The sequence below is a fragment of the Arvicola amphibius genome, chromosome 15 (assembly GCF_903992535.2).
Source record: "Arvicola amphibius chromosome 15, mArvAmp1.2, whole genome shotgun sequence".
Classification (NCBI taxonomy): Eukaryota; Metazoa; Chordata; class Mammalia; order Rodentia; family Cricetidae; genus Arvicola; species Arvicola amphibius.
In genome coordinates this window covers 48,199,692-48,226,171 of record NC_052061.1, presented here as the reverse complement: position 1 = coordinate 48,226,171, position 26,480 = coordinate 48,199,692, and the positions used below count along the sequence as shown (strand labels likewise).

General features: G+C 55.4%; 1 protein-coding gene across 5 annotated transcripts in view; it reads right to left on the bottom strand.

The window, feature by feature from the left end:
• Nucleotides 1–7,603: 7,603 nt before the first annotated feature.
• Zfpm1 (zinc finger protein, FOG family member 1) overlaps nt 7,604–26,480 on the bottom strand; it is a 59,149-nt gene continuing 40,272 nt past the window's right edge. For all 5 annotated transcript variants that reach the window (XM_038312465.1, XM_038312468.1, XM_038312467.1 and 2 more), the window contains exons 4-10: nt 21,518–21,651; nt 12,658–12,757; nt 11,006–11,212; nt 10,170–10,400; nt 9,838–9,933; nt 9,606–9,752; nt 7,604–9,435 (exon numbers count right to left, since the gene is read on the bottom strand). In XM_038312465.1, the coding sequence (XP_038168393.1) occupies nt 7,667–9,435; nt 9,606–9,752; nt 9,838–9,933; nt 10,170–10,400; nt 11,006–11,212; nt 12,658–12,757; nt 21,518–21,651 (2,684 nt within the window). In that variant the 3' untranslated portion in view covers nt 7,604–7,666. The remainder of the gene's footprint in view (nt 9,436–9,605; nt 9,753–9,837; nt 9,934–10,169; nt 10,401–11,005; nt 11,213–12,657; nt 12,758–21,517; nt 21,652–26,480) is intronic.

The window sequence follows — 26,480 nt, the reverse complement described above, 5'->3', positions numbered from 1 at the left end:
GGCCCCTTCTCAGGATGAGCATTGCTCCTGTCAACGCGACAGGATCCAGAGGCATGGAAGGAGACAACCTCTCAGCATGTGTGAGTGTCTAGCTTGGGTTAACTGAGGTGAGGACGCACCCCTAACTGCGTCGTGCACAGCTGGGGTCCTGGGCTGAGTGAGAAGAAAGTGAGCTGAGCACCGGCGTCCATCTCTTTCTCCTTCCTAATGGTGGATGGAACTGTGACCAATCTCCTCACATTCCCACCCTGATTCCTTCCCTGTTCAGATGGACTGCATTCCTTCCCAATTCATGGGACTTGTTGGGCATATGTTAGTTTTGTCAACTTGGAAACAACCTAGACTCGTGTGAGAGGAAAACCTCAGTTAAGGAACTGGCAGATCAGTGGGCATGTTTGTGGGGGATTGCTCTGATTACTGTTTACTGATCAGTGCCATAGGGCCCACCCAGCCCACCATGGGTGACACTGTTCCTAGTCAGGTGGTCTTGGACTGTATAAGAAAGCTAGCTAAATGATCCAGAAAGTGAGCCAGCGAGCAGTGTTCCTCCATGGTTCTGGCCTCCAGGCACCTGCTTTGAGTTCCTGGCCCTCATTTCTCTCAGTGCTAGGAGTAGAAGCTTGAACAAACCCTTTCCTCCTCTAAGCTGCATTTGTGTATGGTGTCTCACGGGAGCCCCCAGCTGGCTTCTAAGTCTAAGTCTTAGGATTCTGCAATTAATATATTTGATTAAACCCACAGAAAAGTGAAGCTGACTCCCAGGCTGTCCTCAGTGACTGGGAATACTGAGATGCTCTTTAATGTGAGCTTCAGCCTGGCTGCCAGCACTTCCTGGATGTGCTGGGATTCTCATCACCAGCTCTTCCCAGGGAAGAGAGAGTGCCCCAGAAATACAATGTAGCCCTCGACATGCTCCCTGTCCAGTGAGGATTCTTAGAGGGCTGAAGAGAACCACAGATCTGTGATAGGCCAGCCTAGGGGGAACAGAGACACTCAGGTACACAGAGCTCCACTGGGGCGGTGTCCTGCGAGCTGGGATGGGAAGTCCCCTTCCAGAGCAAGCCAGCTACACTACTGTCCACACTTGTCAGGTGCTTTCTGGACGAGTCTGACCTAATGCTGGGGAGGAAGAGAGCTGTCAACCCACACACGGTACACATCATGCCCACCCATAGGCTGTATTGGACACACTGGAGGGGGCACTGGGCTTGCCCCTGTGGAGGGAAATGGGGACTCTGTATGCTGGTGGCAGCACCCTCCAGAGGAGGGGGTGTGTAGTCTCACAGAATGCCTGGGCTTCACAAGGTACCTCGGCTTCACAGGGTATCTCAGTTCAGCCCTGCTTCCCCTGTGCAGCTGGGACTGTGCGTGTGTGTGTGTGTGTGTGTGTGTGTGTGTGTGTGTGTTTGGTTTCTGAGATGTGACCTTCACACTGCTCAGGGGTCTGAGTCATTCTCCAGGTACCTTGCCGCAGCCCAGCTCCTGCAGCTGACATGAATGTCATTCGTCATCCCCGACCAAGGCAGGGTGGGAGTCAGGCTCAGCATGAAACAGGTGTCTGTGCTCCAGAGAAGAACAGGGTGGCCATGAGTCAGCAGAGGGAACTTTAGCAACAGCACTGGACAGGCCGTGTGGGTGCCTGAATGCCCACACACGGACACAGCAGTAACTGTATTCCGAGACAGAGAAAAACGTGAGAACCAGAATGATCTACAGCCCATCGCGGGTAAGAATGGGGTTGAAGTGGACTAGATGCCCCTCCTTAGCTGGTACTGGGATAACTGTCCTGGATGCTTGGATTATTGAAGGGTCACATGACTCTTCTCAGTAGGAGAAGGAGGCCAGAGAGAGAGAGAGTAGAGTCTGGGCTCTAAAGAGGGAGGGGCTGCTCACTAAGGAATATAGAAGCTTCTAGATGATGAAGTCAAGGAGAGGATTCTCTTTGGAGTCTCTGGCAGGAGCTGCTCTACTGACCCTTTACCTTCAGCTCACTGTGGCAGCACTGGACACACCATGACTGTGACAGAATCCACAGGTGTTGTTTAAGCCACTAGCCTGGGGCCTCCACCAAAGCAACACAGGAACCTCCCAGAGACTTCCCACAACACACTGGGGACAGCAGTCAGGCTGTAGGCACATAGGTCTGTGGGGGTCGCAGACTTGTCTGAGCCGGAGGTAGACCTGTGCCCGCCCATCCCGTCACCCGCTCTTTTCCACAACCTTGTGAACAGCAGTAGAAACAAAATAATCATACAGAAAAATCAGCTTGTGGTGCTTTGCTCCTGAGCCAACCAGAGAAAACAATAGCTATGTAAGGGAAGATGAACGAGACCAGGGGAGCAAGGCCAACGGCAGAGAGAAAACGAAGACGATACAAGTTCATCCATGCAAAGCTCCACATGACATTAAAACACCTAGTGACAGAGCAAGTGGCGGAGCTGGAGTGACATTTGATCTCTGTGAGTTTGAGGACAGCCTGGTCTACATAGCAAGTTCCAGGCCAGTCAGGGCTACATAGTTTCATCCTATCTCAAGGAAACAAAAAAACAACCAGGAGCTGGGGAGATGACTTAGTGGTTAAGAACACTTGCTACTCTTGCAGAGGATCCAGGTTTTAGTTCCCAGTATGCACATGGTGGCTCACAACTATCCATAACTCCAGTTCCAGGGGATCAGTTGCCTCTTCTGACCATTTTGGCACCACGCATGCATGCAGTACACGTACGTACACGCAGGCCCAACACATACATAAAATAAAATACATCTGAAACAATCCAAAATGAAATAAACATTTAAAATCAAAGGAAGAAGCCTGGGAAAAGGCCTGATGAGTCAGCTCCATGGGAAATAGGAAAATAAAACAGGGGTGTAAGTAATATGGGGTTTAAAACAAGACAGTAGGCCGGGCGGTGGTGGCGCACGCCTTTAATCCCAGCACTCGGGAGGCAGAGGCAGGCGGATCTCTGAGTTCGAGGCCAGCCTGGTCTACAAGAGCTAGTTCCAGGACAGGCTCTAGAAACTACAGGGAAACCCTGTCTCGAAAAAACCAAAAAAAAAAAAAAAAAAAAAAAAAAAAAGACAGTAGGAGCTGGGTGGCAATGGCAAATGCCTGTAATCCCAGCACTCGGGAGGCAGAGGCAGGCGGATCTCTGAATTCTATCCCAGCCTGATCCAGACACAGGATAGCCAGGGCTACTCAGAGAAACCCTGTCTCGAAAAACTCACCAACCAACCAACCAACCAACCAACCAACCAAACAAACAAAAAACCCCCCAAACTAAGATGGCAGGAACCCCATAAAGTGTATCAATAGTTGACAAGTACCTAGTCCTAAAACAGACACTGGACACACACGGAAGACAGGCAGATAGATGCTGGGCCCCAAGGGCATCTAGGCCTCACTGTCCACACCTGTGGTATCCAGGAGGCTCCAAGGCTAAGGGAGACTATGGAGTGGAAGTGAGGGTGCAGGAAGAGCACCCTGAAATGCCTGGGAGCCCCATTTGGAGGGTACTCATACATGGGTGGGTGAGAATGGATGTGTATGCTCTTGTTTAGGTCATTTGACCCCTGGAGAAGTCAGTTCTGCTAGGAACCCAGACTTTCAGAATGGAGTTGGGGTGCAAGGCCTGCTCCAGCCCCTACTGCCTGACTGTCTGAGGCTTAGGGTCCAACCTGGAGCATTTGGAAAGTACAGGCCACTCCTAGGACATCCAGGGTGTGATTCCCCCTCCCCCTAATCCCTAGTCAACACACTCTGATCAGCGCCAGGACAAACCTTGTCCAGCTGTCCTCTGGTGTGCCTCAGTGGACCTGCTGTCCGGCTGCTCTGAGCAGGGAATCCTGGGTTTGGCGTGGGTAGGGACTTCTTGTACTCATGCCAGGATCCGTGAATGACAGACTAGGTCAAAGTGGAGCTGTCATGTAAGGAGCCGGGTTCCCCTGGATGAAGTTGTGTCCAGCTCCGCTTCTCCCAGCACAGCCCCTCTCTCAGGGGCTGAGGAAGGTCTGTTCAGCAAGTGGCTCCTATACCCACTCATGAAGCTTGTAAGGAAGGCGTGAATCGTACGCACCTGTGCAGCTGCCAGGCCACGTGAACGAGCTCCCCCACCCCTGAGCAGGCCTGATTTCCCGTGTCTAGAAGCCCTGTGGCGTGTTGTGCGCTCAGGTGGTCTGAGGCAGGAGAAGCAGAAGTGTGCCGAGGATCTGCCCACCTCCTCAGAGGCCATGGCATATACTTCACGCTGGGCAGGCAGCACTAGCTAAGCATGGTGGAAGACGGGCCAGGTGCTCGCATGACCCACCACCGCCCTCTACCGTCCTGAGTCTCGACCAGTGTTGAAATAGACTGGAGTAGGGGCGGTCGGCTGAGGGAGGGAGAAGGACCTAGATGAGGGTCCCCGGCAGGTCCAATAGATGGTGTTGCCTCAACCAGACATGTACATGGGGTCTTTGGAGGGGAAACATGGCCAGCATGACCTTCCCTGGTCAGCCCTACTTCTACACAGGGCTGAGCTCCACACAGGTAATGGTTGAGCCTGGGGAGATGGTGCTTGAGATCTCCTGTGCTGGGGGTAGAAGCAGCCAATATGGCTAAAGCCCAATTGTACCAGAGATGCCCTGGCAGGGGCTCAGCACCACTAAACCTGGGTGTCCTTACCCGTGAAATATTCCCAGTGCACGGGGAAGAGAAGAGGCTGTACACCTGACAGAGATGAGCGACCGGGAACAGTGCCGTTCCCTGGGTTGTTTCACCGACGTTCATGTGCCGAGCTTCATGAGGTGGCGAAGGGGTGCGAGGGCAGATAGTGAACCCCATCAAGCTCTGGTGGCAGCAGCCTGGCCAACACAGGCCTCCAGCAGAGTGGAGCACTGTGCAGGGAGGACAGACGTGGAGGTGGCAGTCTGTCTTGCCTGCAAGGCACTAAGAGGCAGGTCATGGTGGTCTGAGGCTGGGTTGAGGGGAGGAGCGTGACAAGCAGGGCTGAGGAAGCGATCAGAGCTTAGCGAAAGCCTCCTGGGCCCTCAGTGGTGATCACCGCGGTGGCCACTGTGTTGGTCACATATACAACTGTGTGTATGGTGGATAGAGATGGTGGGTTTGATAAGAGGGTGAGATGGTGTCACATAAGGAGGTGACATGGGTGGTTTACCTGGGAGGTGGGTAGGCGCAGGCAGACTAGTTTGGAGGCTGATGGTGACTGACCTTGGGGTCTGGGATTGGGAACCAACTGCTGGTTATGGAAGGAGGTGGATAGTGAGCTTGCCAGGTGGCTAGGATAGGGGCCTCCCTCTCAGACAGAGGTCAGCCGTCTAGGGCAGGAGGGTTAGGAAAGAGCTGGTGGTTGTGAGTGAACCTCAGGATGAGGTGAATCTAGTAGGAGGCCCACTGGAGTGCAAAGCTCATGTGGAGGGGAGCCCCTTGGAGGCGCTATGGAGACCTGTAGCTAAGGAGTGTGGCAGATAGAACAGGGTTGGGCTTCTGTCCCTTCTGCAGCAGACCTCTGCATGGCGAAGGCTGGGGAGGGGAGACTGCTCTGCAGGGGTGGAGAAGGCAACTGAGGCCGGAGGCCAGGCCTTGGAAGGTGGGAGTAAGAAGGGATCTGGGGAGATGCGAGATCCTGGAGGGACATTCCAGACTGGGATTATGGGATGTAGATCGGGCCAACATGGACAGCATAGACTTTATAGCTACAATCAGTGCAGCATGCAGCAGGTGGAGCTGGTGCCTTCATCTCTGTAGCATAAGGGGCAGAGGTTCATATGTGGTAGTGGATATGCCCTAAGGAGACCTTGGGGGTAATATCCCTGAACAGGAAGTCAAGAGCTTGAGGGGGGAAGGCATGGCCAGATCCATGGCAAACTTGGGGGCATCCCAGTGTGCCCCCAGACTCTGCAAATCTTGGTTGCTACATTTTTTTTTTTTTGTTTTTTCGAGACAGGGTTTCCCTGTAGTTTCTAGAGCCTGTCCTGGAACTAGCTCTTGTAGACCAGGCTGGCCTCGAACTCAGAGATCCGCCTGCCTCTGCCTCCCGAGTGCTGGGATTAAAGGCGTGCGCCACCACCGCCCAACTTTTTCTGCAAATCTTTAAAGGGAGGTTAAGACAGGTCCAGGTCCGTGCCTTTCACATAGATAACAGCCCTCCCGGGGGCAGAGGGCAGACCCCAAAGGAGATAATGTGAAATGCCAGAGGCCATAGAGAGTAGGTGCTGGGAAACCAAGGGGACCTCAGGGAGAGGAGGATGGGATGTAAATTTGAGGTTGCACAGGGATTGTTGGCATCTGAGAAAGCATGCCAGGATTGAGAGAGTTCTGAGCATCGCTGTGGATGGACTGAGCACAGGCCCAGGGGTGAGCATCTGGTATAAACTGTGGGAAACTGCAGGACCCAGCATCCCATTGCAGGGACCATATGAAGCTCACACTTCTGCTCCAGAGCCTCCTACCAGGCTATGGCGACACTCTCCTACAGTCCAAGGTGGGGATAGACGGCAGGTGGGAGCTCTAGGTAACAGGATACAGCCTGACCTGCAGCTCAGATTGGGTGAGGGTCACAGGGTCTCCTCGCTGAGCCTCAGAAGGGATCTCAATTCTATTTTACAGCCATGGTAACGGAGGCAGTTGTCTGCGGTGTGCATGGGGTTGGGCTGGCGGGGAGGCTGGGGGTCACCTCGGGCCTTCTGTCACTCAAGCATCTACGACCGGCCAGTCCATCTCCGTGACGTTCTCCACCCCCGTAGACAACTCCAGGTACATACTGTAAAACTGTTTAAACAGCTCGAGAGCAGTGAGTGCAGACATGGGAGACATCTGCCTTCTACCAGCCTTTGAATGGAAACCTGCATCCTTCATGTAAATTCACACCAGCTGGCTTTTATGAAAAGGGAGCCCAAGACAGAGTCTGCCTGGCTCCTCAGGACCCTTTGCTAGCCAAATCTTGGGTTCCAGATGACCTGATGGTGTGTGGCACCTCCTACTGGGAATGTGGCTTTTGTGTATCCTGTGGTAAGCTGGGCGGGACTCTCAGGAACATTTATTTTGTACAAACCCAGGCCCCTTAGCAGGTCACCTCAGAGGCCTGGGTGAGGGGCAAATCAGGCTCCAGGTCCCCAAACTTCCAGCCTCCACAGCTGCTAGACAAGACTTAGGAGTTGGAGATCAGGCATGTTTGCTTTCTCAGGGGACCAAGGAAAGAAGAGGCCAAGCAATGGCCAGACCGAGGTTGGATGGGCTCTGCTAGGCATGGTCTACAGCCAGCCAACAACAGACTACAGTTGGTACCCCCAGTGCTAATTCAGTAGTCATAGGGACCAACCCAGGTTGCGACAGGAGGGCCCTTTGGGGACGTGGTGCCCTCCCTTCCTCTAAGACTCAGCAAGTACAAGGTTTTATTCTCCCTAGTGGTCTGCAATAAGACGCACATGGTGGCAGAGCTGCGGTTAAGCTAGAAGCAGAGGGAAAAAGCGCTGCATGGGGGTGGGGGTGAGCCTCTGGAGTGGGCTAGGTCCTGGCGGAAATGACTGGGTGCCCATTGCAGGTCTGCACAGGCTGGGGTATGGAATGAGGCCCACTGGATCTAAGACAACAGGCCGGCCCGTCAGCTTGTTTGTCACACCGAACGTCTTTATTAAGTGCCAAGGGTCCAGGCGGTGCGGCCCCGCAGGCTCACTTCACGTGCTCGGCGGCGTGAGAGGAGCAGTAATACTTCTTGTGTGCGATGAAGGTGGACAGGCTGCTGAACCTGATGTTGCACAGGCGGCAGTAGCGGTGGCCGCCACCACCACCACCTGACGCGGGCGCAGACACGGTCGGGCCCTTGGAGGGTGTCCGCACGCCTTGATCTGTGGGGTCAGAAGGCGTGTTCTCAGGACCTGGGGATGGGGAGCATGGCGCGCGGCCCTCGGGGCTGTCACGCGGAGCACGTTCAGCGGGCGTGCGGGGCTCCGCGCCCGAGCAGGCCGCGGGCTTGGCTACCTGCAAGCCGTGCGCCAGGCGCAAGTGCTCCACCAGGTCGCCGCGCACGCGCCCGTTGGGCGGGCAGTAGGGGCAGAGGGCGGCAGTGCGCAAAGGCGCAGCGGGGCACGAGTATTTCTTGTGAGCCAGGTAAGCTTCGAGGCTGTGGAAGCTTACGCGACACGCGGTACACTCGTGGTAGTCGGCCAGGGCGGGCAAAGGGGCAGGAGGATCCGGAGTCTGGCGACGGGGCCGCTTGCTCAGGTCTATGGGGCCGTCGGGCACCGGGCCTGGCGAGGGCGTGGGGGCGGGGCCGGCGCTTGCGCTCGCGGGTCTCGGAGGGGAGGGCAGCTCCGTAGTGGGGGCGGGGACAACAGGCACAGGGGCGGGGCCTACTGCGGGAGGCGGAGCACCGGCTCCGGGTAGCTCGTACAGCTTGCGTCGCCGGCGCGTGCGCACAGGCGGAGCCGTCAGCGCCGGCGCCGCGGGTCCCGGGGCCGGTGTGAGTACGGGTGGCCGGCGCGGTGGTGGGTCGTGGCGCGAGGCACAGTAGTAGCGCTTGTGCACAGTGTAGGTCTCGTGGCGGCTGAACCGGATGTTGCAGGCCTCACACAGCGTGCGGCTGGGATCGTCCTCCGCATCGTCCACCGAGCTGCCCGGGCTCTGGCTGCCCTCGCTGCCCCGGCCAGCGGTCTCGGCCTCTGGAGTGGTCGCGCCACCCGCCTCTTCCTCTCGCGGCCCGGGCCCCGGCGACGAGCGCTGTGGGTCTGCCTCTGCAGCTGCTCCTGGGGTTGCGCGGGCCGGCCCCGGGGCTGCCTTGGGTTTGCGCACAACGGGAGTGTCCTCGGGTACGCGGCGGCCGGAGCAGTAGAGGCGCTTGTGCACGTAGAAGTTGTTAATGTTGTTGAAGGTGATGTCGCACTCAAAGCACGTGGCGCCCTTAGTCCCGGGGAAGAGGCCGGTAGGCGTTCCCACTGCCCCGGAATTCCCTGTGCCCTGCTGCAGCCGGCTGTGCACCAACTCGGACATCTTGGCCAGGATCTCTGAGGCCTGTGGCGTTGCGGAGCCGGTGGTCGAACCCGCGTCCGGACCGAACACATACTGTGGCAGAAAAAGCGTCCCGGCCATTGCTAGCTCTCCAGGCCCCGGGCTGGAGCCTGGCGTGGGGCTGGACGGTTCTGCCTTCACTCTGACTGGAATTGGGCTGTGCGGTGAAGGTGTCCGAGAAGGAGCCTGGGGACCTGGCTCTCCCGGACCTGAGGCATGGGCTGCTTCGGGTTCCTCTGCAGCCTCCACCTTGATGGTTCTGGGGGCTGCGGGGGACTCGCTGCTGCCTCCATTTTGGGGGGGCACTCTAGTCTCTCCATTGGTGACTTCGGCTAAGGCCTTACTGTCCAGTCCTGAGGATAGGGTGGGTGCCTTATCAGCAGGAGCCAGGGGACCATGCATCAATGAGTGCTGCTGGAAGCCTGTCAGGCCGTCTACAAGAACACAGGACTGCATGTCAGGCTTGGGGCAGGCCCAGTGTAGGATGAGGTAGGCAGAAGGGATTTAGGACAAAGGTTGACAAAGATGCCACGTGTTGCCTATGACAAGCCCCCTCCTTATCCACTTATCAGACAGTCAGTGGGGTCCCAGTATGGCTGCTTACCTGGAGAAAGTTTGGCTGCTGGGTGTCCAGCCCCTGGCGAGTAGATCTCACCCTTGGAGCCTGGCTGGCACACCATGTGGTTTGTCACCAGGTGGCTGTAGAGGATGTCCCTTGTGGTAGATATGAAGCCACAGTTGTGACAGACACCTGCAGGCCATGCTGTTGTGGTCAGGGTCCTGGAGCTGAGGTGTGGCCCCAGAGACCCCATCCCGACCCTCTCCAGCCCACCTACCGCTGAGTGTGTCCGTGTGCACCTTGAGGTGGCGTTCACAGTTGGCCTTGGTGGTGAAGGCGGACAGGCAGATGAGGCACACGAAGGGGCGCTCTCCTAGAACGTGGAAGAGAGGCTGTCTCGGATCTCCGTGACAAGAAAGGGACACTGGACCCAGGCCCCTTTAGTTCCTTATCAGCCACATTCCTCCCAGGGTCCAGGTATATACCTAGCCCTGTATTACGTGCCCAGGTAGCCACAGGTAAACCTTGTGCCAGGCTGTGGAGAGGGGCAGGTGCACGGGCACAGGGTGGCAGAGTAAGCTGCACCAGGGGCAGGCATGGGGCACTCACCACTGTGGCTGCGCATGTGGATCTCCAGCGAGCTGGCACTTGGGCAGCTCTTTCGGCACTGGGGGAAGGGACAGACACGCTCATTGGGGTAGGTCTCCTTGGGCTTCTCCTCAGTCACCGAGGCAGGGGAGCCTGCACGCTGGCGGCTGGCGCAGTAGTAGAGCAGGTGGGCTTGCAGGTTCCGCTCGCTACGGTACCAGATCCCGCAGTCTTTGCAGGGGAAGACATCTTCTGGTGGGGGTGAAGAACAGACCGGCAGTGGGTATCTGATGGTAGGGACTGGCCTGCGAAGCCTGTTTGTGACGACTCCAAGCTGAGGTACTGGCTTTTGGTAACCCAGCTCCCCTGTCAACGTATCTCTGATGGCTAGGGTCCTGTCAGGAATGGGAGCTCTGAGTGATTCCCTCAGGTCGCCTATGCCCCACAACAGTGACCTACTCATGAGTCCTCTTCTCACCCAGGCTCTAGGGATTCTCCTGTCCCTACCATTGCCTTAGGGCAAACATGACCCCCTCCTCCACTGCATGTTCCTCAAGAGACATGCACCCAGATCCCCTGGGGGCTGAGCTCTCCCCACCTTAGCAGACTGTGTGCAGTCTTTTAGTGCTCAGGTACCCTGCATTAGCAGGGTACTGTCCTTCAGTTCAGTGTCTTACTGGGAACACAATTCACCCCCCCCACTGCGTGTGTGTGTGTGTGTGTGTGTGTGTGTGTTAAGAAACTGGACCTCTTGCATGCTGAATACCCAGGACTTCTGAGTTATGCCCCAGCCCCGATCTTTGCCTTGAGAGTCACCCAAAGTCTGACCCATCTGACCCGGGGAGTGGCATACTTACTGTTGATGACCGCAGTGGCGAGAATGGACGCCATGCCAGCCTGCTGGGGCAGCAACTGGATGTCTGTGTGCACTGGAGCTGGGCCTCCAGGTTCTGCTGGCTCCTGCACGGGGTGTCTGGGAGTACTGTGGGGCTCGGTCACAAGGAGCACATGTAGCAGTCCACCAGAAGGTACCACCTTGGTGACCCTGCACCAGAGGGCGTCATCTGTAGGGTACAGGCATGTATAATGCTGGGACCAGTAATCCTGGGCTTATAGTGGGGGTCCTTCCTTTTGTCCCTCACATTGTGAGGCAAATATGTTCAGGTCCACAGTTGTGGCTGACTGGATTTGAGGGGTGCTAGCTTGTGTCTGAGCAAGGATTGGAGCTGTTACATTTCCAGTAACAGGTGTGTATGGGAGAGGCAGCAATAACTGCGGGGATCTTGTGTAGTCACTTGGCTGGGGGGGGGAGTATTCTGGTGTAGGGGGCCCCCAGAACAGACAATCACTTCATCCTGTTGAGAATTGGCCAGCTGCTGTTCCCAGAGTGGCCTGTAGAGGGCAGCCTCAATCAACAAAAATAAGTGTGTTGGGCCAGCAGGTCTACCTTCCGGCCTGGAACCCTGAGGCTGTGCTCTCCTGTGAGCTGTAGGCCGGGTCACTGCTGGCCTCAGTTCCAGGTCAGTGGCCAGTCCCAGCAGAAAGTGGGAAAAGAAAGGGGAGTGTGTCTGACCTAAGGCAGCAGTAGGAGCTGAGCTGCAGTGTAGAGCCTGGGTAAGTCCCATTATGGGGGCAAAAGGTGATAGAGGAAAAAAAAAAATCACTCATCAAAGACCATAGGATTTCTGGGGTCATTATGAACCTGTCTGCTTGGCTCGAATTTCCCAAAGTGCAGGCCCTACCCAGATCATGTGACTTTCATCATCAGCCCTAGAAGGGTCCTTGTCTTTTGTGGACAGCACACTTGGGCAGTACTGTTATCAAAACCTATGGGCAGGACAGACTTCGTGGTCCAACCACATGGCTGACAGCTTGCCAGCATCGAATCTGGTGCTGGGCATGGTGCTCTCTAGTACAGGCTGCCTGCCTTCTGCCTGCTCTCTCTGGGTCTTCAGACCACCCTTTGGTAGGGTGGGGAGCATGGTCCCCTCGGTCCTGCAGATAGAGAAACTTTTGGATCTCCCACTTTTCAAAGGCTGGAGGGACAGAGGGGACTCAAGTAGGAGGAAGTCATTTGACCACAGCCTGTTCCTATTTTCTAGATGGAGCCACAACCTGGAAGGCCAGAGACTTACGCCAGGTCCCACAGTGAGTAAGGGGTGGGTCTGGGTCTCAACACAGTTGGTCTAACAGAACTCAGGCTGGGCCTCAGGTTGCTGCCCTCAGGCTCTGCCTGAGCCTAGGTGGAGAAGCAGAGATCTCGGTGGCCATAGAGGGGCCCAGTGCAGGCCATCTAGCTCCTGTGTCAATAGACAGGATTTTCCTGGGACCGCAGCTCCCAAGACTGTCCTTCATCCTCTCAGATGGGTGCTCTCTTAAGCAGTCTGTCCCCCTCACCCAGGTAGGCTGGTGTTCCTTTAAGAGCTGGGCCAGACAGAGCCAAATGGCCCCACTTTCTGAAAGACCTTAGAGGGGAGGGAGGAGGGAGGCAGGCATGTGAGACACCGACCCTTCCTGTAGATCTCTGAGTTGGCTTCAGCTTCAGTTAGGGCCTGGGGTAGCATCCTTAGCCAGCAGGCCTCATCCACCAGCAGGGTCACAGCCCGGCCCTAGGGAAGAGCAGGGGCAGGAAAGAGTCAGACTAAATAGCAGTGCCTATTGGGACTTCCCTGTGAGGTGGTGGTCAGTGACCTGGCCGCTGATATGGCTGGGACGTGCCGGGACGTGCGTAGTCCAAACACTGTGATATTTGGAGGCACAGCAGGGAGCTGCTCTTTCTAAGGGTAGGCATTAGTCTCTCTTGGAAACAAAGGTCCAGAGAGATCAGCAGTGTGCCCAAGGGCACACAGCTAGTCTCGAGTCTGTAGACCTGCTCCCTTGCTGCAACAGCGGCTGCCTGCAGGGAGCTACAGGATACCAGGGAGGGAGGGGGAGGAAGAGAGAGACCCTCGTGTGCCCCTACAGTAGAGCTTTCCTTTCTAGTGCAGGGCGGAACTTATATCCCGTCCTTTCATTGGCAGCACTGGCACACCCCTGAGATGGGGGCCGGCCCAGCCCAAGACCAGCTGTGCTGCTGAGCCAAGTAAAGGGCAGGGGTAGAGGCAGCCATCACATAGGCAAGGACGTGGAGGCTGCTAAAGGGTGGGGGGTGGGGTAGAAGTTCAGCCTAGGTCTGTGCCACACACTTCCTCTGCAGCTTGGTCTAGACCTGGAAGGAAAGAGCTCTGGGCTCAGACCCCAGGGCCACCAAAGCTGCTTATTTCCTGCCCCTTACACCCTGGCTCTCAGCCCAGCAGCAAAGGAAGTCTACGTGGCTGTGTCAGGGCAGCCCAGGCTGGAAGGCTGAGCTGGGATTTAGTCTCACGTGGAAGATGAGACACAGCCAGTGGCAGGCAGGAAAGCAGGGGCAGATGAAGCCCTGTCCTGTTTGTCCTTGGGGTGTGTGACTCCTGCCACCCAGGGCATCTCCCCTCCTGTGGGGCTGAATCTCAGTCCATGGACACAGACACTTAGGTACCATGTGTAAAAGTACAGATCACGCCCGTGTATTATCCTGTCGGTCACTCACTGTTTTATTCAAATAAGTACCTTTTAATCAGAAACCTGTACCTCAAGAACTTTTAACTGGAGGCCCAGAGCCACTGCTCATTCTGTGGGTCCTAAGGAGCCCTGTGGTGTTCATGGCAATCGGCTCATTGAGTAGGAAAGATAAACAACTGGCTGGGCTAGGAGGAGAAACAGGCCGCTGATTGTATGGGGCACCACCCTGCCAGGACCGTGCTTGGCTTTCCCGGGTTTCCTCGTACGTGGTGCCCATATAGACTCCAAGGACAAACGTCAGGGTCTAATTCAGGCTTGACCTTTCCCCTGCGACCCTTGGGCCAACTCTTCAGAGACCCCATGCACACGGCATATACAGAGCCAGCAAGATAAAGTCTACCAGCTGGGAACTCCCAGTGACCATGTAGCATGAGGTCAGCACAGCCCAGTCAGGTGGCCTCCACGTCATCTGCTTGTTGCCACGTGGCTTGTCATGGAGCAGAGAGTGGAGATAAGCTGGCTCTGAAGGGGAAGCCTAGAGTCCTGGCAGGTGACACCTACAGCTCTGGCCTCAGTTTCCTTTACACCAGCAGAATGGAGCCCACATGATACGGTTGCTATGAAGATAGGGTGAGAGAAGCCTCTGCTGGTTGTGGACTCCTCCCTGTCCTGCCACCAGCTCGCAGGGGGTCCCAGGCAGGCCGTGACCCTCTCTAGGGCCCTTTCCTCCCGGGACATTGGTGAGTGTGGGCATGCAGGGAGCAGACACACTGGCCACGACTGCCCATCTCCTTGCTTGAAGGATGACATGAACAGGATGGTATCTCTGGGCCCAGATGTGAGCCTTAAAGGGTCTTGGACCAGGCTGGCAATTGCCAGATGTCCACTGAGGGAGTGCATCTCACCCACACAAGAGCCTGCTTCAGATCTGTTGGTGTCAGGGGTCTGGATGCAGAGGCAAGGTGTGCCTTCAAGGTTACAGTTGGGTAGCCTGGAGCAAACCAGGCAGGACAATGCACCCACACAGGGGCCTGTGATTCCCATAGCCTAGCTGTTCCAGGCCAGAGCAGATGGCTGTCAGTGAGGTGGCTGGGTCTGGCCCTCCCTGCCTCAGCCTTCCACGTCTCTAATGAATATTAATGAGCAGAGGAGGGTGAGAAAATTAATCTGCCTGATCCTCTGATGGGCGCTGCGGTAACGATATGAAATCTAATTATTCGTCCCAATATTTCTAAACCCTCAAACTGAGACTGACAGCCTCGCGGTCGGTTTAACGCTTATCGCTCTCTGGAGCAGCATGTTCACGGCATGATAAAAACACGCGCGCACCACTTTGCTGACGCTGCACAAGCAGCTCTTTCTGTGGAGGTCCCAGTGTAGGGAGCACCATTCCGCATTCCCTGCCCCTCGGCATTGCAGCATGGGCTGCAACTTAGAGGAGCAGAGCGGGGAGGGGCTGCTGCCCATCATCACATCAGCTCCCCAGGGAAACAGGTCATGAGATCCTGATCGCCCCAAAACAGATGTCCTGGGCCTCTATCCATGGTCCTTCTCCTCTGTTTCTGGGGGGCCTGTCATCCCACCGTGTCAGGATAGGTTGGGATCTGGGACAGGGGTTACATTCTCTCTTCTTCCTATCTGGATCTCTCAGGCCCTGGAGGATGGAGCACAGCTCAATCCCACCTGACATCCTTGGTCAGTTCCTGGTTTGGCCCAGAACCTCCATGGCAGCTGGGGCTACTCTTTGACCCACTCCGGTGGCAGGACAGGTTAAGGTCCTTTAGTCTCTTTCTTGTTTCTGAGCAGTGCTGAGTAGAAGCTCCTCTCTGGTGTTGAAGGCACTTGCCAAAGCCCCACAGGGTCCTCCAGCCCCAGCCATGGGCAGCAAGGAACAGGCCTGCATGGGGTCCTTTTTATTGTCCAGAGGGGAGAGCATTGAGACAGGTTCTCCTGTCTTCCGTAATCCAGGCTGGCCTTGAACTTGCTACGCAGTCAAAGATGACTGAGCTATCAGCCTCCTGCGTCTGCCTCCCGACTCCTGGGATGACAGGTGTGTACCCCATGCCTGGTTTATGTAACACAGGGGATTGAACCCAGGGTTTTCTGCATGTCAGGCATATATTGTACCAGTCACGCTCTATCTTCCGTATGGGGCTTGTGTTTAATTCTCGCAGCCTGGCCCTTTTGCTAAGACCATCAGGCACAGCTCTCTCTCTCCCTGTTCTCAGTGCCTTACCCAGGTTCCACTCGATCTCTACAGGTGTGTCCAGGTAAGGGAAGGGCCCTGGCTTTCATCCCACACCGCCCCTCAAGCTACCATTTTTCTCTTCTTCCTGGCTCTAACTCACCCCCAGCCCCCAACCTAAGATAACGTCAGCCACTTTAAGTTCTCCGGTGGATCTGAGCCTGTTCTCGTTCCCCCAACAGAGAGGTCAGTGTCTCGACTCTGTGGGCCGATAACCATCAGAAACCATATCTGTGCGCCATCCGCTATGACAGCTTTATCTGAGGCTGTTCCCAAACCTTGCTGTCCAGCTATAAAGCCATGTATAGGGAAAGCAGGCCTTCTCAGGTGGGCAGCTTGGCCCGGAAGTGGCTTCCCACACTGCTGCCTGGACTCCAGGTCTCCAGGGGCTGGAGAACCAGGGCTGAGGCCTGTGGTCACAGGGTGACTCCAGTTATAATCCCTCTCCTGATCCACCCACCTTCTTCCACAGTGATGGCAGCCCAGGGCTCCTTTCTTTTCCCTAGATGCCCATGGCCCACTTCACAGGTGCAGGGCTAATGCCCACCGAGATGGCCATGCACAGGAGATTAGAACCAAGGTCTGAGAAGCTCTGCCCCATTCCAGTGGCCTTTCTGTCACATAGTCACTCATTTGGTTATTCACTCCTCAGCCCCTGAAGGCCAGCTGTGTGCCAGGTGCTAGGGACAAAGGAACTAGGAAAAAGGAAGGACCAGGGCCTGTTAAGGGCCAAGGACAATAGGAGACAAGGGACCAGCAAGTGTCAGACCTGGGCTTGCTGTTAACTGGGCTCTGTGTTATACTAGCTGGGGAGAGTGCTGGCCATCACAGGCAGAGAAGCGACTCTGACTCAGGAGAGCAGCGATCACCTCGGGGAGGGTCACAGGTGTATGGCCATCCTTGCCAGCCATTCCTCTGTGTGGAAGAGCCTGCTGCTCACCTCCAGGCCCCCAGCCTTTTATTTCGGGTGGCTTCAGGGCCTACGGATAAGCTAGCTGCAGGTGGGCCCAAGGCTATGGCTGCCTGGGTTCAGGAGCAGGTGGGCAAGCCTGAGGGGAGCCTGGTGCTTGGGTATTTCCCAAGCTCCTACCACAGCAGCAGGGAAACTGAAGCCTGGAGAAGAAGGGTGCCCAGGCCCACACAAGGCTAGGTGCAAGCCTAGACTAGAAGTAATCCACTTCCGCTTCTGAGTGGTGGTGACCCAGCCGGATGATACTCCGGACTATCCCAGTTTCTGTGGAGTGGGCAGAATGGTGGCTTCATGGTTGTCGCCAGGATTGTGAGCGTAATCTCACTTAGAGAAAGGGTCTTTGCAAATCTGTTCAGAATCTCAAGATGAAAATATGAAAGGGCCTGGAGCAGGGCAGTCCTAGGCTCTGTAACAAGTGACCTAAAAGGAAGAGATTCTTAGAGCACATTCCCTATTCGGGGGGGGGGGGGGGGCCTTGCTCAGCCTAGATACTGGGAAGGGCCTTGGTCCTGCCTCAAGTGATGTGATAGACTTTGTTGACTCCCTATAGGAAGCCTCACCCTCTCTGAGGAGTGGATGGGGGTGGGGTAGAAAGAAGGTAGAAGGAGCAGGATAGGGGAGGCAGAGGGAACTAGGATTGGTATGTAAAATAAGATTAAAAAAAAATCCGGAGAAGAGGCAAGGGGAGAGGAGACCCACATGAAGTCTGTAGCAGACAAAGTGAGGGCCAAGGGTCCTGGGGTTACCAGAGGCCTCAGGCAGACTCTGCCTCAGAGACCCACAGGGTCGGCTCTACCCACTAGTGTTGTGGCCTCTGTCTTCAACTATTTCAGAGTGTAACTGAGACACCAGGTTGTAGCACTCAGGGAGCATCTTTGGAGGATCTTCCTGCTATCTGAGTGCACCAGTCAGCCCTTTCCAGCTGAGGTTCCTGAGGCTGGGCTACTATCTCTTCTGAGGTGCTAAGACAGGGCTTAGAACGCCTTAGCAGATCAGCAAGGCAGGACCCAAACATAACCTATCCCTGTCTGGATAAAGCAGCAGTGGGCACAGCTGGGCTGCGTGTCCTGGTTACACAGGGATGTGGTTTGAAAACCAAGCTGCCCCAGCACTCCCTAAAGTCCCTAGCTAGGGTGGGGCCTGAGGTGAGTCTGGGCTTTACCATGCTAGCCTAGGCTCCCTAGTTCAATCCTCAGGTGAGAGGGCCCCAGGCCATTAGGGGGTGACCTAAAGGCCATTCCATACTTAAGTCAAGACTTGCCCAAAGCCATGTGGAGGCTGGGTCCAGATGGTCTCGCTTCAGTCTCTCTAGCATCTTTCCCTGCTTAGCTGTCATGGGCCCTCCCCTGGTTTCTCTGATGTTATGGTGGGCTCCTGGCCAAAGTAAGTAAGTTCAGGGGAACAATGAACAGGCAGAACCAGCATAGCCAGGCTGGGGTGAGTGGCTATGCACTCACGATCCATCTCGCCATACACTTAGGTACCCATTTCTGTGTCTGTTCATCCACTCCTCCATCCGTCCATCCACCCACACACCAACCATCTATCCACTTGGGCTTTCCACCCATCACCCTCTTATCCTCCATCTGCTCATCTGTCCACCCATACATGGACCCATTCGTGAACACTCGTCCACACATCCATTTATTCATTTACCCACCCGCTCACCTAGAATCCATCTACTCATCCATCCATCCGTCCGTCCGTCCGTCCGTCCGTCCGTCTGTCCATCAGCACCCATCTTTATCTGCTCAGCATCCATCCACCCGTCTACTCCCGTGCACCGGCCACCACTGACCAGTCCACTATCCACTTAGCACCCTCACCCCCTCCTCCCTCATGAATCCATTCTGAACATTTTTAGGGAGGGTACATCTTGGATCTGGGACCCCCAAGAAGCCTTTCCAACTGTCGCATTTTACAGGCAATGGAAACCATAGCAAGCCCTAGATTCAAGACCATCACCTCTCCACTCAGGGCTGCGTGACTCAGTTTCTCTCCTGGACACTAACCTTGGGTATCTGGTGTGGGTGGGCATGTTGAGGGGAATTTCCCTTTTCAACTCGTCCCCATGGTGAGCAGCCCCCAGCCTAAGAGAAACTCGGGAAAGGGGCCTCATATCGGCGCGCACTCCCTCCTCCTCCTCCAAGGGGAGAGGAGGAACTGCCTGGCGGCTGATAGGGCCATGGGGCAGGAGGCGACTTCTTCCTCAGGCTGTGGGGAGAACTGGGACCCATCAGTCGAACTTGATAAGAGACCGCTGAATGTTAGCAAAAATATTTAGACAATAAACGAAGTATCGCAAAGGCGCCCATATCTTTCAGAAATCAATCATCTGTACCGCGTGTCTGGACGCTTGGCGCCAAGGCAGAGATAGTGCCTTGCTGGGAAGATAAGGGTTAATCAAGGATTTAATTCTGTGAGATAGAGGGGAGGGAGGGAGGTGCTTCCTCCCTCTTCTAGGAGCCCCAGAGGCTTTGCAACTGCACTCCATTGGCCAGCATCTCACACCTGGGCGGGGAGCCACCGTCCCAGGCTGAGCTATGAAACTGAAAACAAAGGGGGACAGGGACAGAGGCTCTTGTAAGGAGGGGTGGCTTGAGATGGCAGGAGAAGAGTTTGGGCTGGTTCTAGCTTTCCCTTAGCTTTCTGGATCCTGGCGATTTAGGTAAGAGCTTCAGGGCCTTAGCTTTGCCATCTATAAAATGGGGACGTTTGGGGATAAGGAGATGGGTAAGTGGGTGAAGACCCTTGCCTCTAAGTCTGGCAATATGAGTTCATTCCCCAAGACCCAAGAGGTAGAAAGCACAAATAATTCCTGTAAACTGTCCTCTGACCTACAAATGTATGTGTTGGTATGTGTGGACGGAAACGTGGATGGACAGAAAGAAGAAGGGGAGAATAAATTTTAAAAATTGGGGATAGTGACCTGCCCCTAGGGTTGGGGAGGATGCCCTGGAGAGTGTGCCTGGGACATTCTTATTTGTCCCAGCTTAGGTTGACCACCCCGAGGAATACAGAGGAGACTGACACAGGGGACACGGGGACCTGGTTGCCAGGTCCTGGCAGACTTGCCTTTGCTCCTGTTGCTACCTGAGGGTTTTCCTGACTAGAACATGGAGACAGGGACTGCAAGTCCATGTTTGCACAGGGGCTCCAAGTCACTTGCTGTCTGCTGCACAATGGCATGCTCACCAAGTAGGTCCACAAGAATGCCCTGGCTTCCTTCCTGCAGGACCTTAATCAGCTGTGCTGTGTATCATGACATCCCTCCCTGGCCATCGGGCCAGTCTCCTTCCCCAGGCTGACCTGGACATGTACAGGGTCAAGTACCACTCTTGGTCTATCTTACTTACTCCATGTGGTCGCCAGCAGGCAAGGGCACCATTTCACAGAGCACAGCCTGACCTTATCATCTCTGCAGGCCTAGGCTCAAGGAAGCCTCTTGGTTCCATGTGAATTGCCTTTGGTCCCAAGGACTCTGAGCAGGAATGGATCTGCCTGGGATAGCAAACAGAAGTCCCCAGGTGGACATGCTCAGTCCAGGGTCAGCTCCTGCTCTCACCAGACAGCCCGGGACAAGTGTACCTATCCTGGTGGTTGAAAGGCTATGTTCTGTAGGTGGCTTGTTTGAACCCAGTGAAGCTTTCCCGACATGAGAAAGGCTGTCCCAACAGAGATTCTGAGTCACAACATACGGCTGATGCAGAAAGGGCTGTGAGGGGTGGTCCGTGCCAGGGACCTGTCTGCTGTCCCCACCTGCCGATGGACACTGTGCCAGCAGTCTGTGCTTTTGTGATGTTTCTGAAGGAGAGAGTGTGTGTTCACATGTGTGTGTGCAGCATCCTGGCCTCTGGGATCAAGTCACACCCGAATGCCACATCAGGAGACACAGGGCCTACACCACAGAGTTCTGGCATAAAGACACCTCATCCTAGGCTTGACAGAGCTAGCCTCGGAGCTGCTAGGCCCCCCACGCCTTTGCCATCATAGGTCTCTGGACACTGCACAAGCCCCTCCGGTTCCTGCCCGTCAGTTGTCTATGTCTCTGCCCCATGTCTGTACTCATGTCACCTCTGTGTCCTGGTGTCATTTTCCATCTGAAATGATTTCAAAAGGAACCCATGCATCCCAGCAGGAGGAAGCCAGCTTGACTTGCCATAACAGAAGCGGTCTCAGAAGCAAGTCCAAGACAAACGGCAATGCAGTTGTGTGGCGGGAAGGAGACTGCCTTAGGAAATATCTGCCCAGGCAGGGCTGCTATAGGGAGCCAGCTGAGCCAGGGCCGGAAAGCCACGCCCACGCCAGCACCTGTTCCTGTGTCAGAAGCAACTCCTTACCTTAGCTGCTGCCCGTCCCTCCCCGGCCATCTTTCCCTCCCAACCTGCTGGGCACCCTGTTCCTTGCTGCTCACTCCCTTTGGACCCCCTTCCTTTTCTCTGCTGGGTTCCACTCCTCTAGGAAGTCACCCTGGAACCCCCAAAGCCCAGTATCACACCCTTCAGAGTCCTCCCAGGAAATCCCTCCCTTTTACCCATGACTCTTTGGGTTCCACCAAAGTTCCCCATTGGGTAAAGAGAGGTTTGGTTGGCCAGTTAGGGTTCAGCTCCTTACCGGTTCTTCCTGCTCAGGGGATAAGGCTGTGGTCTGGATGCTCCCTTGGAATGGGCCCCAGGACAGGCCCTCAGTGAGGCTCAGTCGGGCCCGCACACACCTCTGCCCGTCCTGCAGTGCCAGCTCCAGCTCCTCTGAAGGGAAACATGGTGGGGTGAGGTGGCTGCTTGGTGACTCCCCAGCCCGCTTTTGTCCCATAACTCCTACTCCTGGTCTGGTCCTAGGGCCAGATCTTTGTCCTTTTTGAGGACACGTTGGGTTGCAGAAACACCACTGAGGGGTGGACAGGTAGGCCACATGATGGCCTTGGTCAGAGTCTACAGAACCTGTGTGTGCCACACACTACACGCAGAACCTTGTGCACAAGGCCTGATGGTGACCCTTCACAAGACATCAGCTATAAATGGGATTGTCCCTTGCATGTGGAAAAAGGTCCACAGGTGTGACTAAATTAAAGATGAGATAAGATCACCCAGGATTAGCAGGTGGCTCTAAATAAAAGCCTGTCTTTAAGAAAGGCAGATGGAGAATACAGGGGCCAGAGGGCATGCCACATGAGGCTTCTAGAACTTCTGATGGATCATAGCCTGCAGGCTGGGACAAGGAGACCCTTGGTTATACTAATTGGTATTAGCTGTGGGACACATGGACACCTGGCCAGCCACCTGCCCTATCTGAGCCTCTGTTTCTTTAAATGAGGCGGGAGCATGGTCATTCCCTCAAAGGGTGGTACTTCCCCAGGCCACACACCCTCTGCCCTGTCCACCTGCTACCTAGGCTGCCAGCCTGTGGCAACCTCACATGGCCTGACCTGGTCCCCTGGCCAGAGTGCTGTGGCGGCCCCACTTCCTGGAGCCCCATCAGGCAGGCTGTGGCCTTAATAGGCACGATGATCAGATAACTGGCCAGCTAATGGTGGAGATAAGGTGTAAATACGCCAGGAGGCCCCGTGGAGAGCTGTAACTGGGCCTTTGTCTTCCCCTGGGCTGATAAGATGGCAGTGGACCAGGGCTGGAGGCCAAGGAAGCCCGCACCCCTTTATCAGCCTGGGAGTGGGAGAGGGGTTGAGGGGCCAGAAGGCAGGCTCTACCCTTCATAAAAGCGACCAGCCCTGGGCAGCTCACCCAGGACACTGTCCTGGTGCAGGGCAGTCCCACTGGCTCCCTCTCCTTCACCTTCCCTTGCCCCACAGGAACAAAGTGGACACCAGGAGGGTCAATGCCATCTTCAGCAGCAGGGACAAGGCCTGGGCAGCACTGTCCCAGGAGGGATGCAGAGACTCGCTCCTGTGATGTTTATTTCCAGTGTGGAGAATGAAAGTGAGGCCCTGAGAGGCCTACTGCTGGCAGCAGGTGTCAGTATCCAAACCTGGAACTGACGGCAGCGCCGTTTACCTGTTGCTGTGACAGTGACCTGCCAACTTCCCCTGTTCTGGGTGCTTATGCCTTTGGTCCCCACATAATGGCCCTCAGGACAGAAATGGGATTAGAGTAGAGAGTTCCTTCAAGAGTCTGCGTTTAAAGCTTGGCCACCCAGCATCTCACCTAGGGTGTCAGGAAGGGGACAGAGACGCTCTATCCCGAGAAGGGTGTACCTGGATCTTGAGACAGATAAGTCATCTGCCCCCACATGGCTTCTCTTCTGTGTTTAGAACATTCCTCAGGAGATGGGGCCTGGCCCTGTCAGGAGTTCCCTGCTACAGGGACACCTTCATCTGAGGCTGTGTCTTCACAAATTGGAGCACAAGGTAGGGAGGCTGTTGATGCAGGTCACCCTGAGGGTGTGGCACGGACAGTCCCACAGCCACTGCCATCCATGCTGCTACCTGTGGGGGCCAGGCCTTCTTGGACAGCCCAGGGCTCTAACTTGCCTCCAGCCCCCATGGGGAAGGAGGCAGTCGGTGCCACCCCCTCACTCAGCCACCGGCAAACGGCCCTGCACCCTAATCAGAGTTCACGGCCACGGCTCAGCCTTTCAGATAAGAACATGGCTGGCATTTCCCACGGCAGCCAACCCATCCTCTGGGTATCACGCACTGCCAGAGAGGACTGGCTGCTGATAAGGGCTGCGGCCCCTCTCCCAGGGGGACAGCACCACCACTCTGTGCTCAGGGACTGGGAGAGGCCTAGGAGAGGTGGGGATGTACAATAATCACTATGGTAACACAGCTCTCTGGTCCAGGATCCAGGTCAGCCAGTCTGAGGCTACTTTCTGAGGCAGATAGGTAAGGGGAGGGCAGCTGGCCTCATCCTAGGCCCACTCCAGCAGCTTGTACAGGGTGACCTGCGCCATTGTGCACAGAAGCCCTGGTGCTGTTTAACATTCAGTAACGTAGAAAACCTAGCTCTTGCCCCAACCCGTTGTGGCCAGAAACTAAGCTAGTACCCAGCAGAGATGCTCACCTAGCAAGTCAAACAGCACTAAAAAAGCGGGATTGAAGAAGCTGTCCTTTTCTGAGAACCCTGAGACTGAGTGCAAGAAAGCAAGCCCTGGGCTTAGGGATGGAATGGCACGCTGGGAGACCTGGCAGGTGAGGGCTGGAAAGAGAGTTTTCTAGAAAACCTGGAGCTCCACAGTGGTGACAGGAGACCTGGGCTGGATGTGGCCATGTGGTCATGATCTCGTCTCTGGGTTTGTGGCACACGCTCACTGTCAGAGCCCTGAGCCCTGAGAGGTATCCGAGGGCAGGGACTGGGGCCACAGCTTCTAGCCTGGGAATTCTAGGAACAGGATGCTGTTCGGATGCCCTCATGGGCACAGGCAGCTCCTATGGTGGGCTGTTATGATGGGTTCCAGCCTGGTTCAGGCCTTGGCCACCTGTTGCCTCAGCTGGAGAATGGGGAAGGTGCCTTTTGTCTCTTAAAGCCTGCAGTCCTAACATGAACCTTGGCCCCTTCCTCTGGGCCATAGCCCAACACCAGATATGACTTACTGGATTCCTCCTGGCATACCTGGGAGGCTCAAAGAGGGTCAACAGCCAGCTGTCTGTGCTAGCAGACAGTCTGGGCTTGAGTCAGAGTCTCCACAGAACCTCAGTACCCTTTTGAAGGGTGACGGAGGAGGGAGCAGTTGGCGTCTTCCAGGGCTGAAATAGTCTAGACCTGGTTCAGTTTCTCTAATGCTCTCTCGTGGACTCTTGACAAGAACCTAGCTGTTACTCCGGGCCCAGCACTGGGTCAAGGGCTAATTTATTCAGGTAAACAACTGTACACATTGCTTCTAGAACACGTGCTTAGACTTAACTGCATTCCCCAGAACCATCTTCGAGGAACCTAAAGCATATTTCTCTGCTTGCAATGCTAGTCATGCACGGCCCTCAGGGCACTCACCCTCCCACCCCAGGAGCAGAAGCCCAGTATCCACCTCCTTAGCTGGAGCCTGGCTGGGGGTGGGGGTGGATCTGGCTACCGTTGGGGTGCCCTGGGTGGCAGAACTGTGTTCAAACCAACAGGCCAAATCTCGACACTGCCCTAGTGGCTGTGTTCCTGTTCTGCTGGAGTCTCAGTTTACTGTGTTGTTGAAGGAGTGCTCACATGGCATCCTAAAGAACCTGTGTCTGGCTGGGCAGTGGTGGCACACACCTTTAATTCCAGCACTTGAGAGGCAGAGGCAGGTGGATCTCTGTGAGTTCAGCCTAGTCTACAGAGCTAGTTTCAGGACAGCTAGGACTGCACAGAGAAACACTGTCTTGAAAAACTGGGCAGTGGAGGGGGGGCTGGGTCTGTGAGGCTAAGGGGTCTTGTTTATGACACTGCTGAGACTGGTCCCAAAGGTGCTGCCCTTGGCCTGGGAGCTCCTCAGACTTGGCTTGAGGCCCCTGGGTTCCAGCTCTGCCTTGAAATCTAAGTGGCTTCCCTCAAGAGCATGCACAGAACCACCCAGTACTGGCACTGGCCTCCTCTTTAGGCCCAGAGATCTTATGCAAATTCTCCAAGGTCACAACTCCAAGTGTGGCCATTCTGCTTTTCCTTTCTTTTTTTTTTTTAAATGTTCTATATATAGTGTGTGTCTGTGTGTAGGTATGCCATCTGTGTATCTAGGCTCACATAGTCCAGAAGAGGGCGTCAGAGTCCCTTGGAGTTGGAGCCCCCTGACAAGAGCACTGGAAGCCAAACTTGGATCCCTGAAAGAGCAACAAGTGCTCTCAGCCACAGAACCATCTTTCTGGGCATGGTCACTCTTTTTTTTTTTTTGAGACAGGGTTTCTCCACGTAACAGTTCTGGCTGTCCTGGAACTCACTTTGTAGACCAGGCTGGCCTCAAACTCACAGAGATCCACCTGCTTCTGTCTCTCAAGTGCTGGGATTAAAGGCCAGCAACACCTGGCCCAAGTACGGTCACTCTTAAACCCTGACCTCAGAGTGCCCTCTGATGAGACTCGAGTCACCCCAGTTTTCCCATGTGAGTATGGCCCCATCTAGGAGGCTGTGGTGTGTTGGAGAGTCAGCAAGAGGGTTCTTTCACCCCAAATGGGGCCAGACCTTGTGTCAATAGCCAGGGCTTCTGGAGCACCAAACCAACCACCCAAAGCCCCCACCATGCCCTGTGGAGTCTGTGGTTGGTATGTGGGTGCCCACCAGCTCACCACCAGTACCTACTTTATCTAATCAGCCCATCGTTCCCTCCAACCCGCCCTGTGGCTCCTACAGGGCAGCTGGGGAGCGGCCCCTATCACAAGAATCGCCCTGTTTGCTTTTGATAAAAGTCATAGTAAAGGAAAGAAAAAGGCATGAGCGGGGAGGGAGGGAAGCCCCAGTCTGGCAGCGTCTAGAAGGTTCTACAGGCGTGAATATAGAACAGGGTAGGCAAACTGTATGGCCCAGGGACATCCGCTCACGCTAAAACCAAGGCCCAGAAAGATCAGGTGACCCCCAGAGTCACACAGCAGATGAAGGACCAAGTCACACTGAAAGGCAAATCCGGCTGTAAAAAGGGGCCTATGTGTTATGCCTGCCTGCCCTGG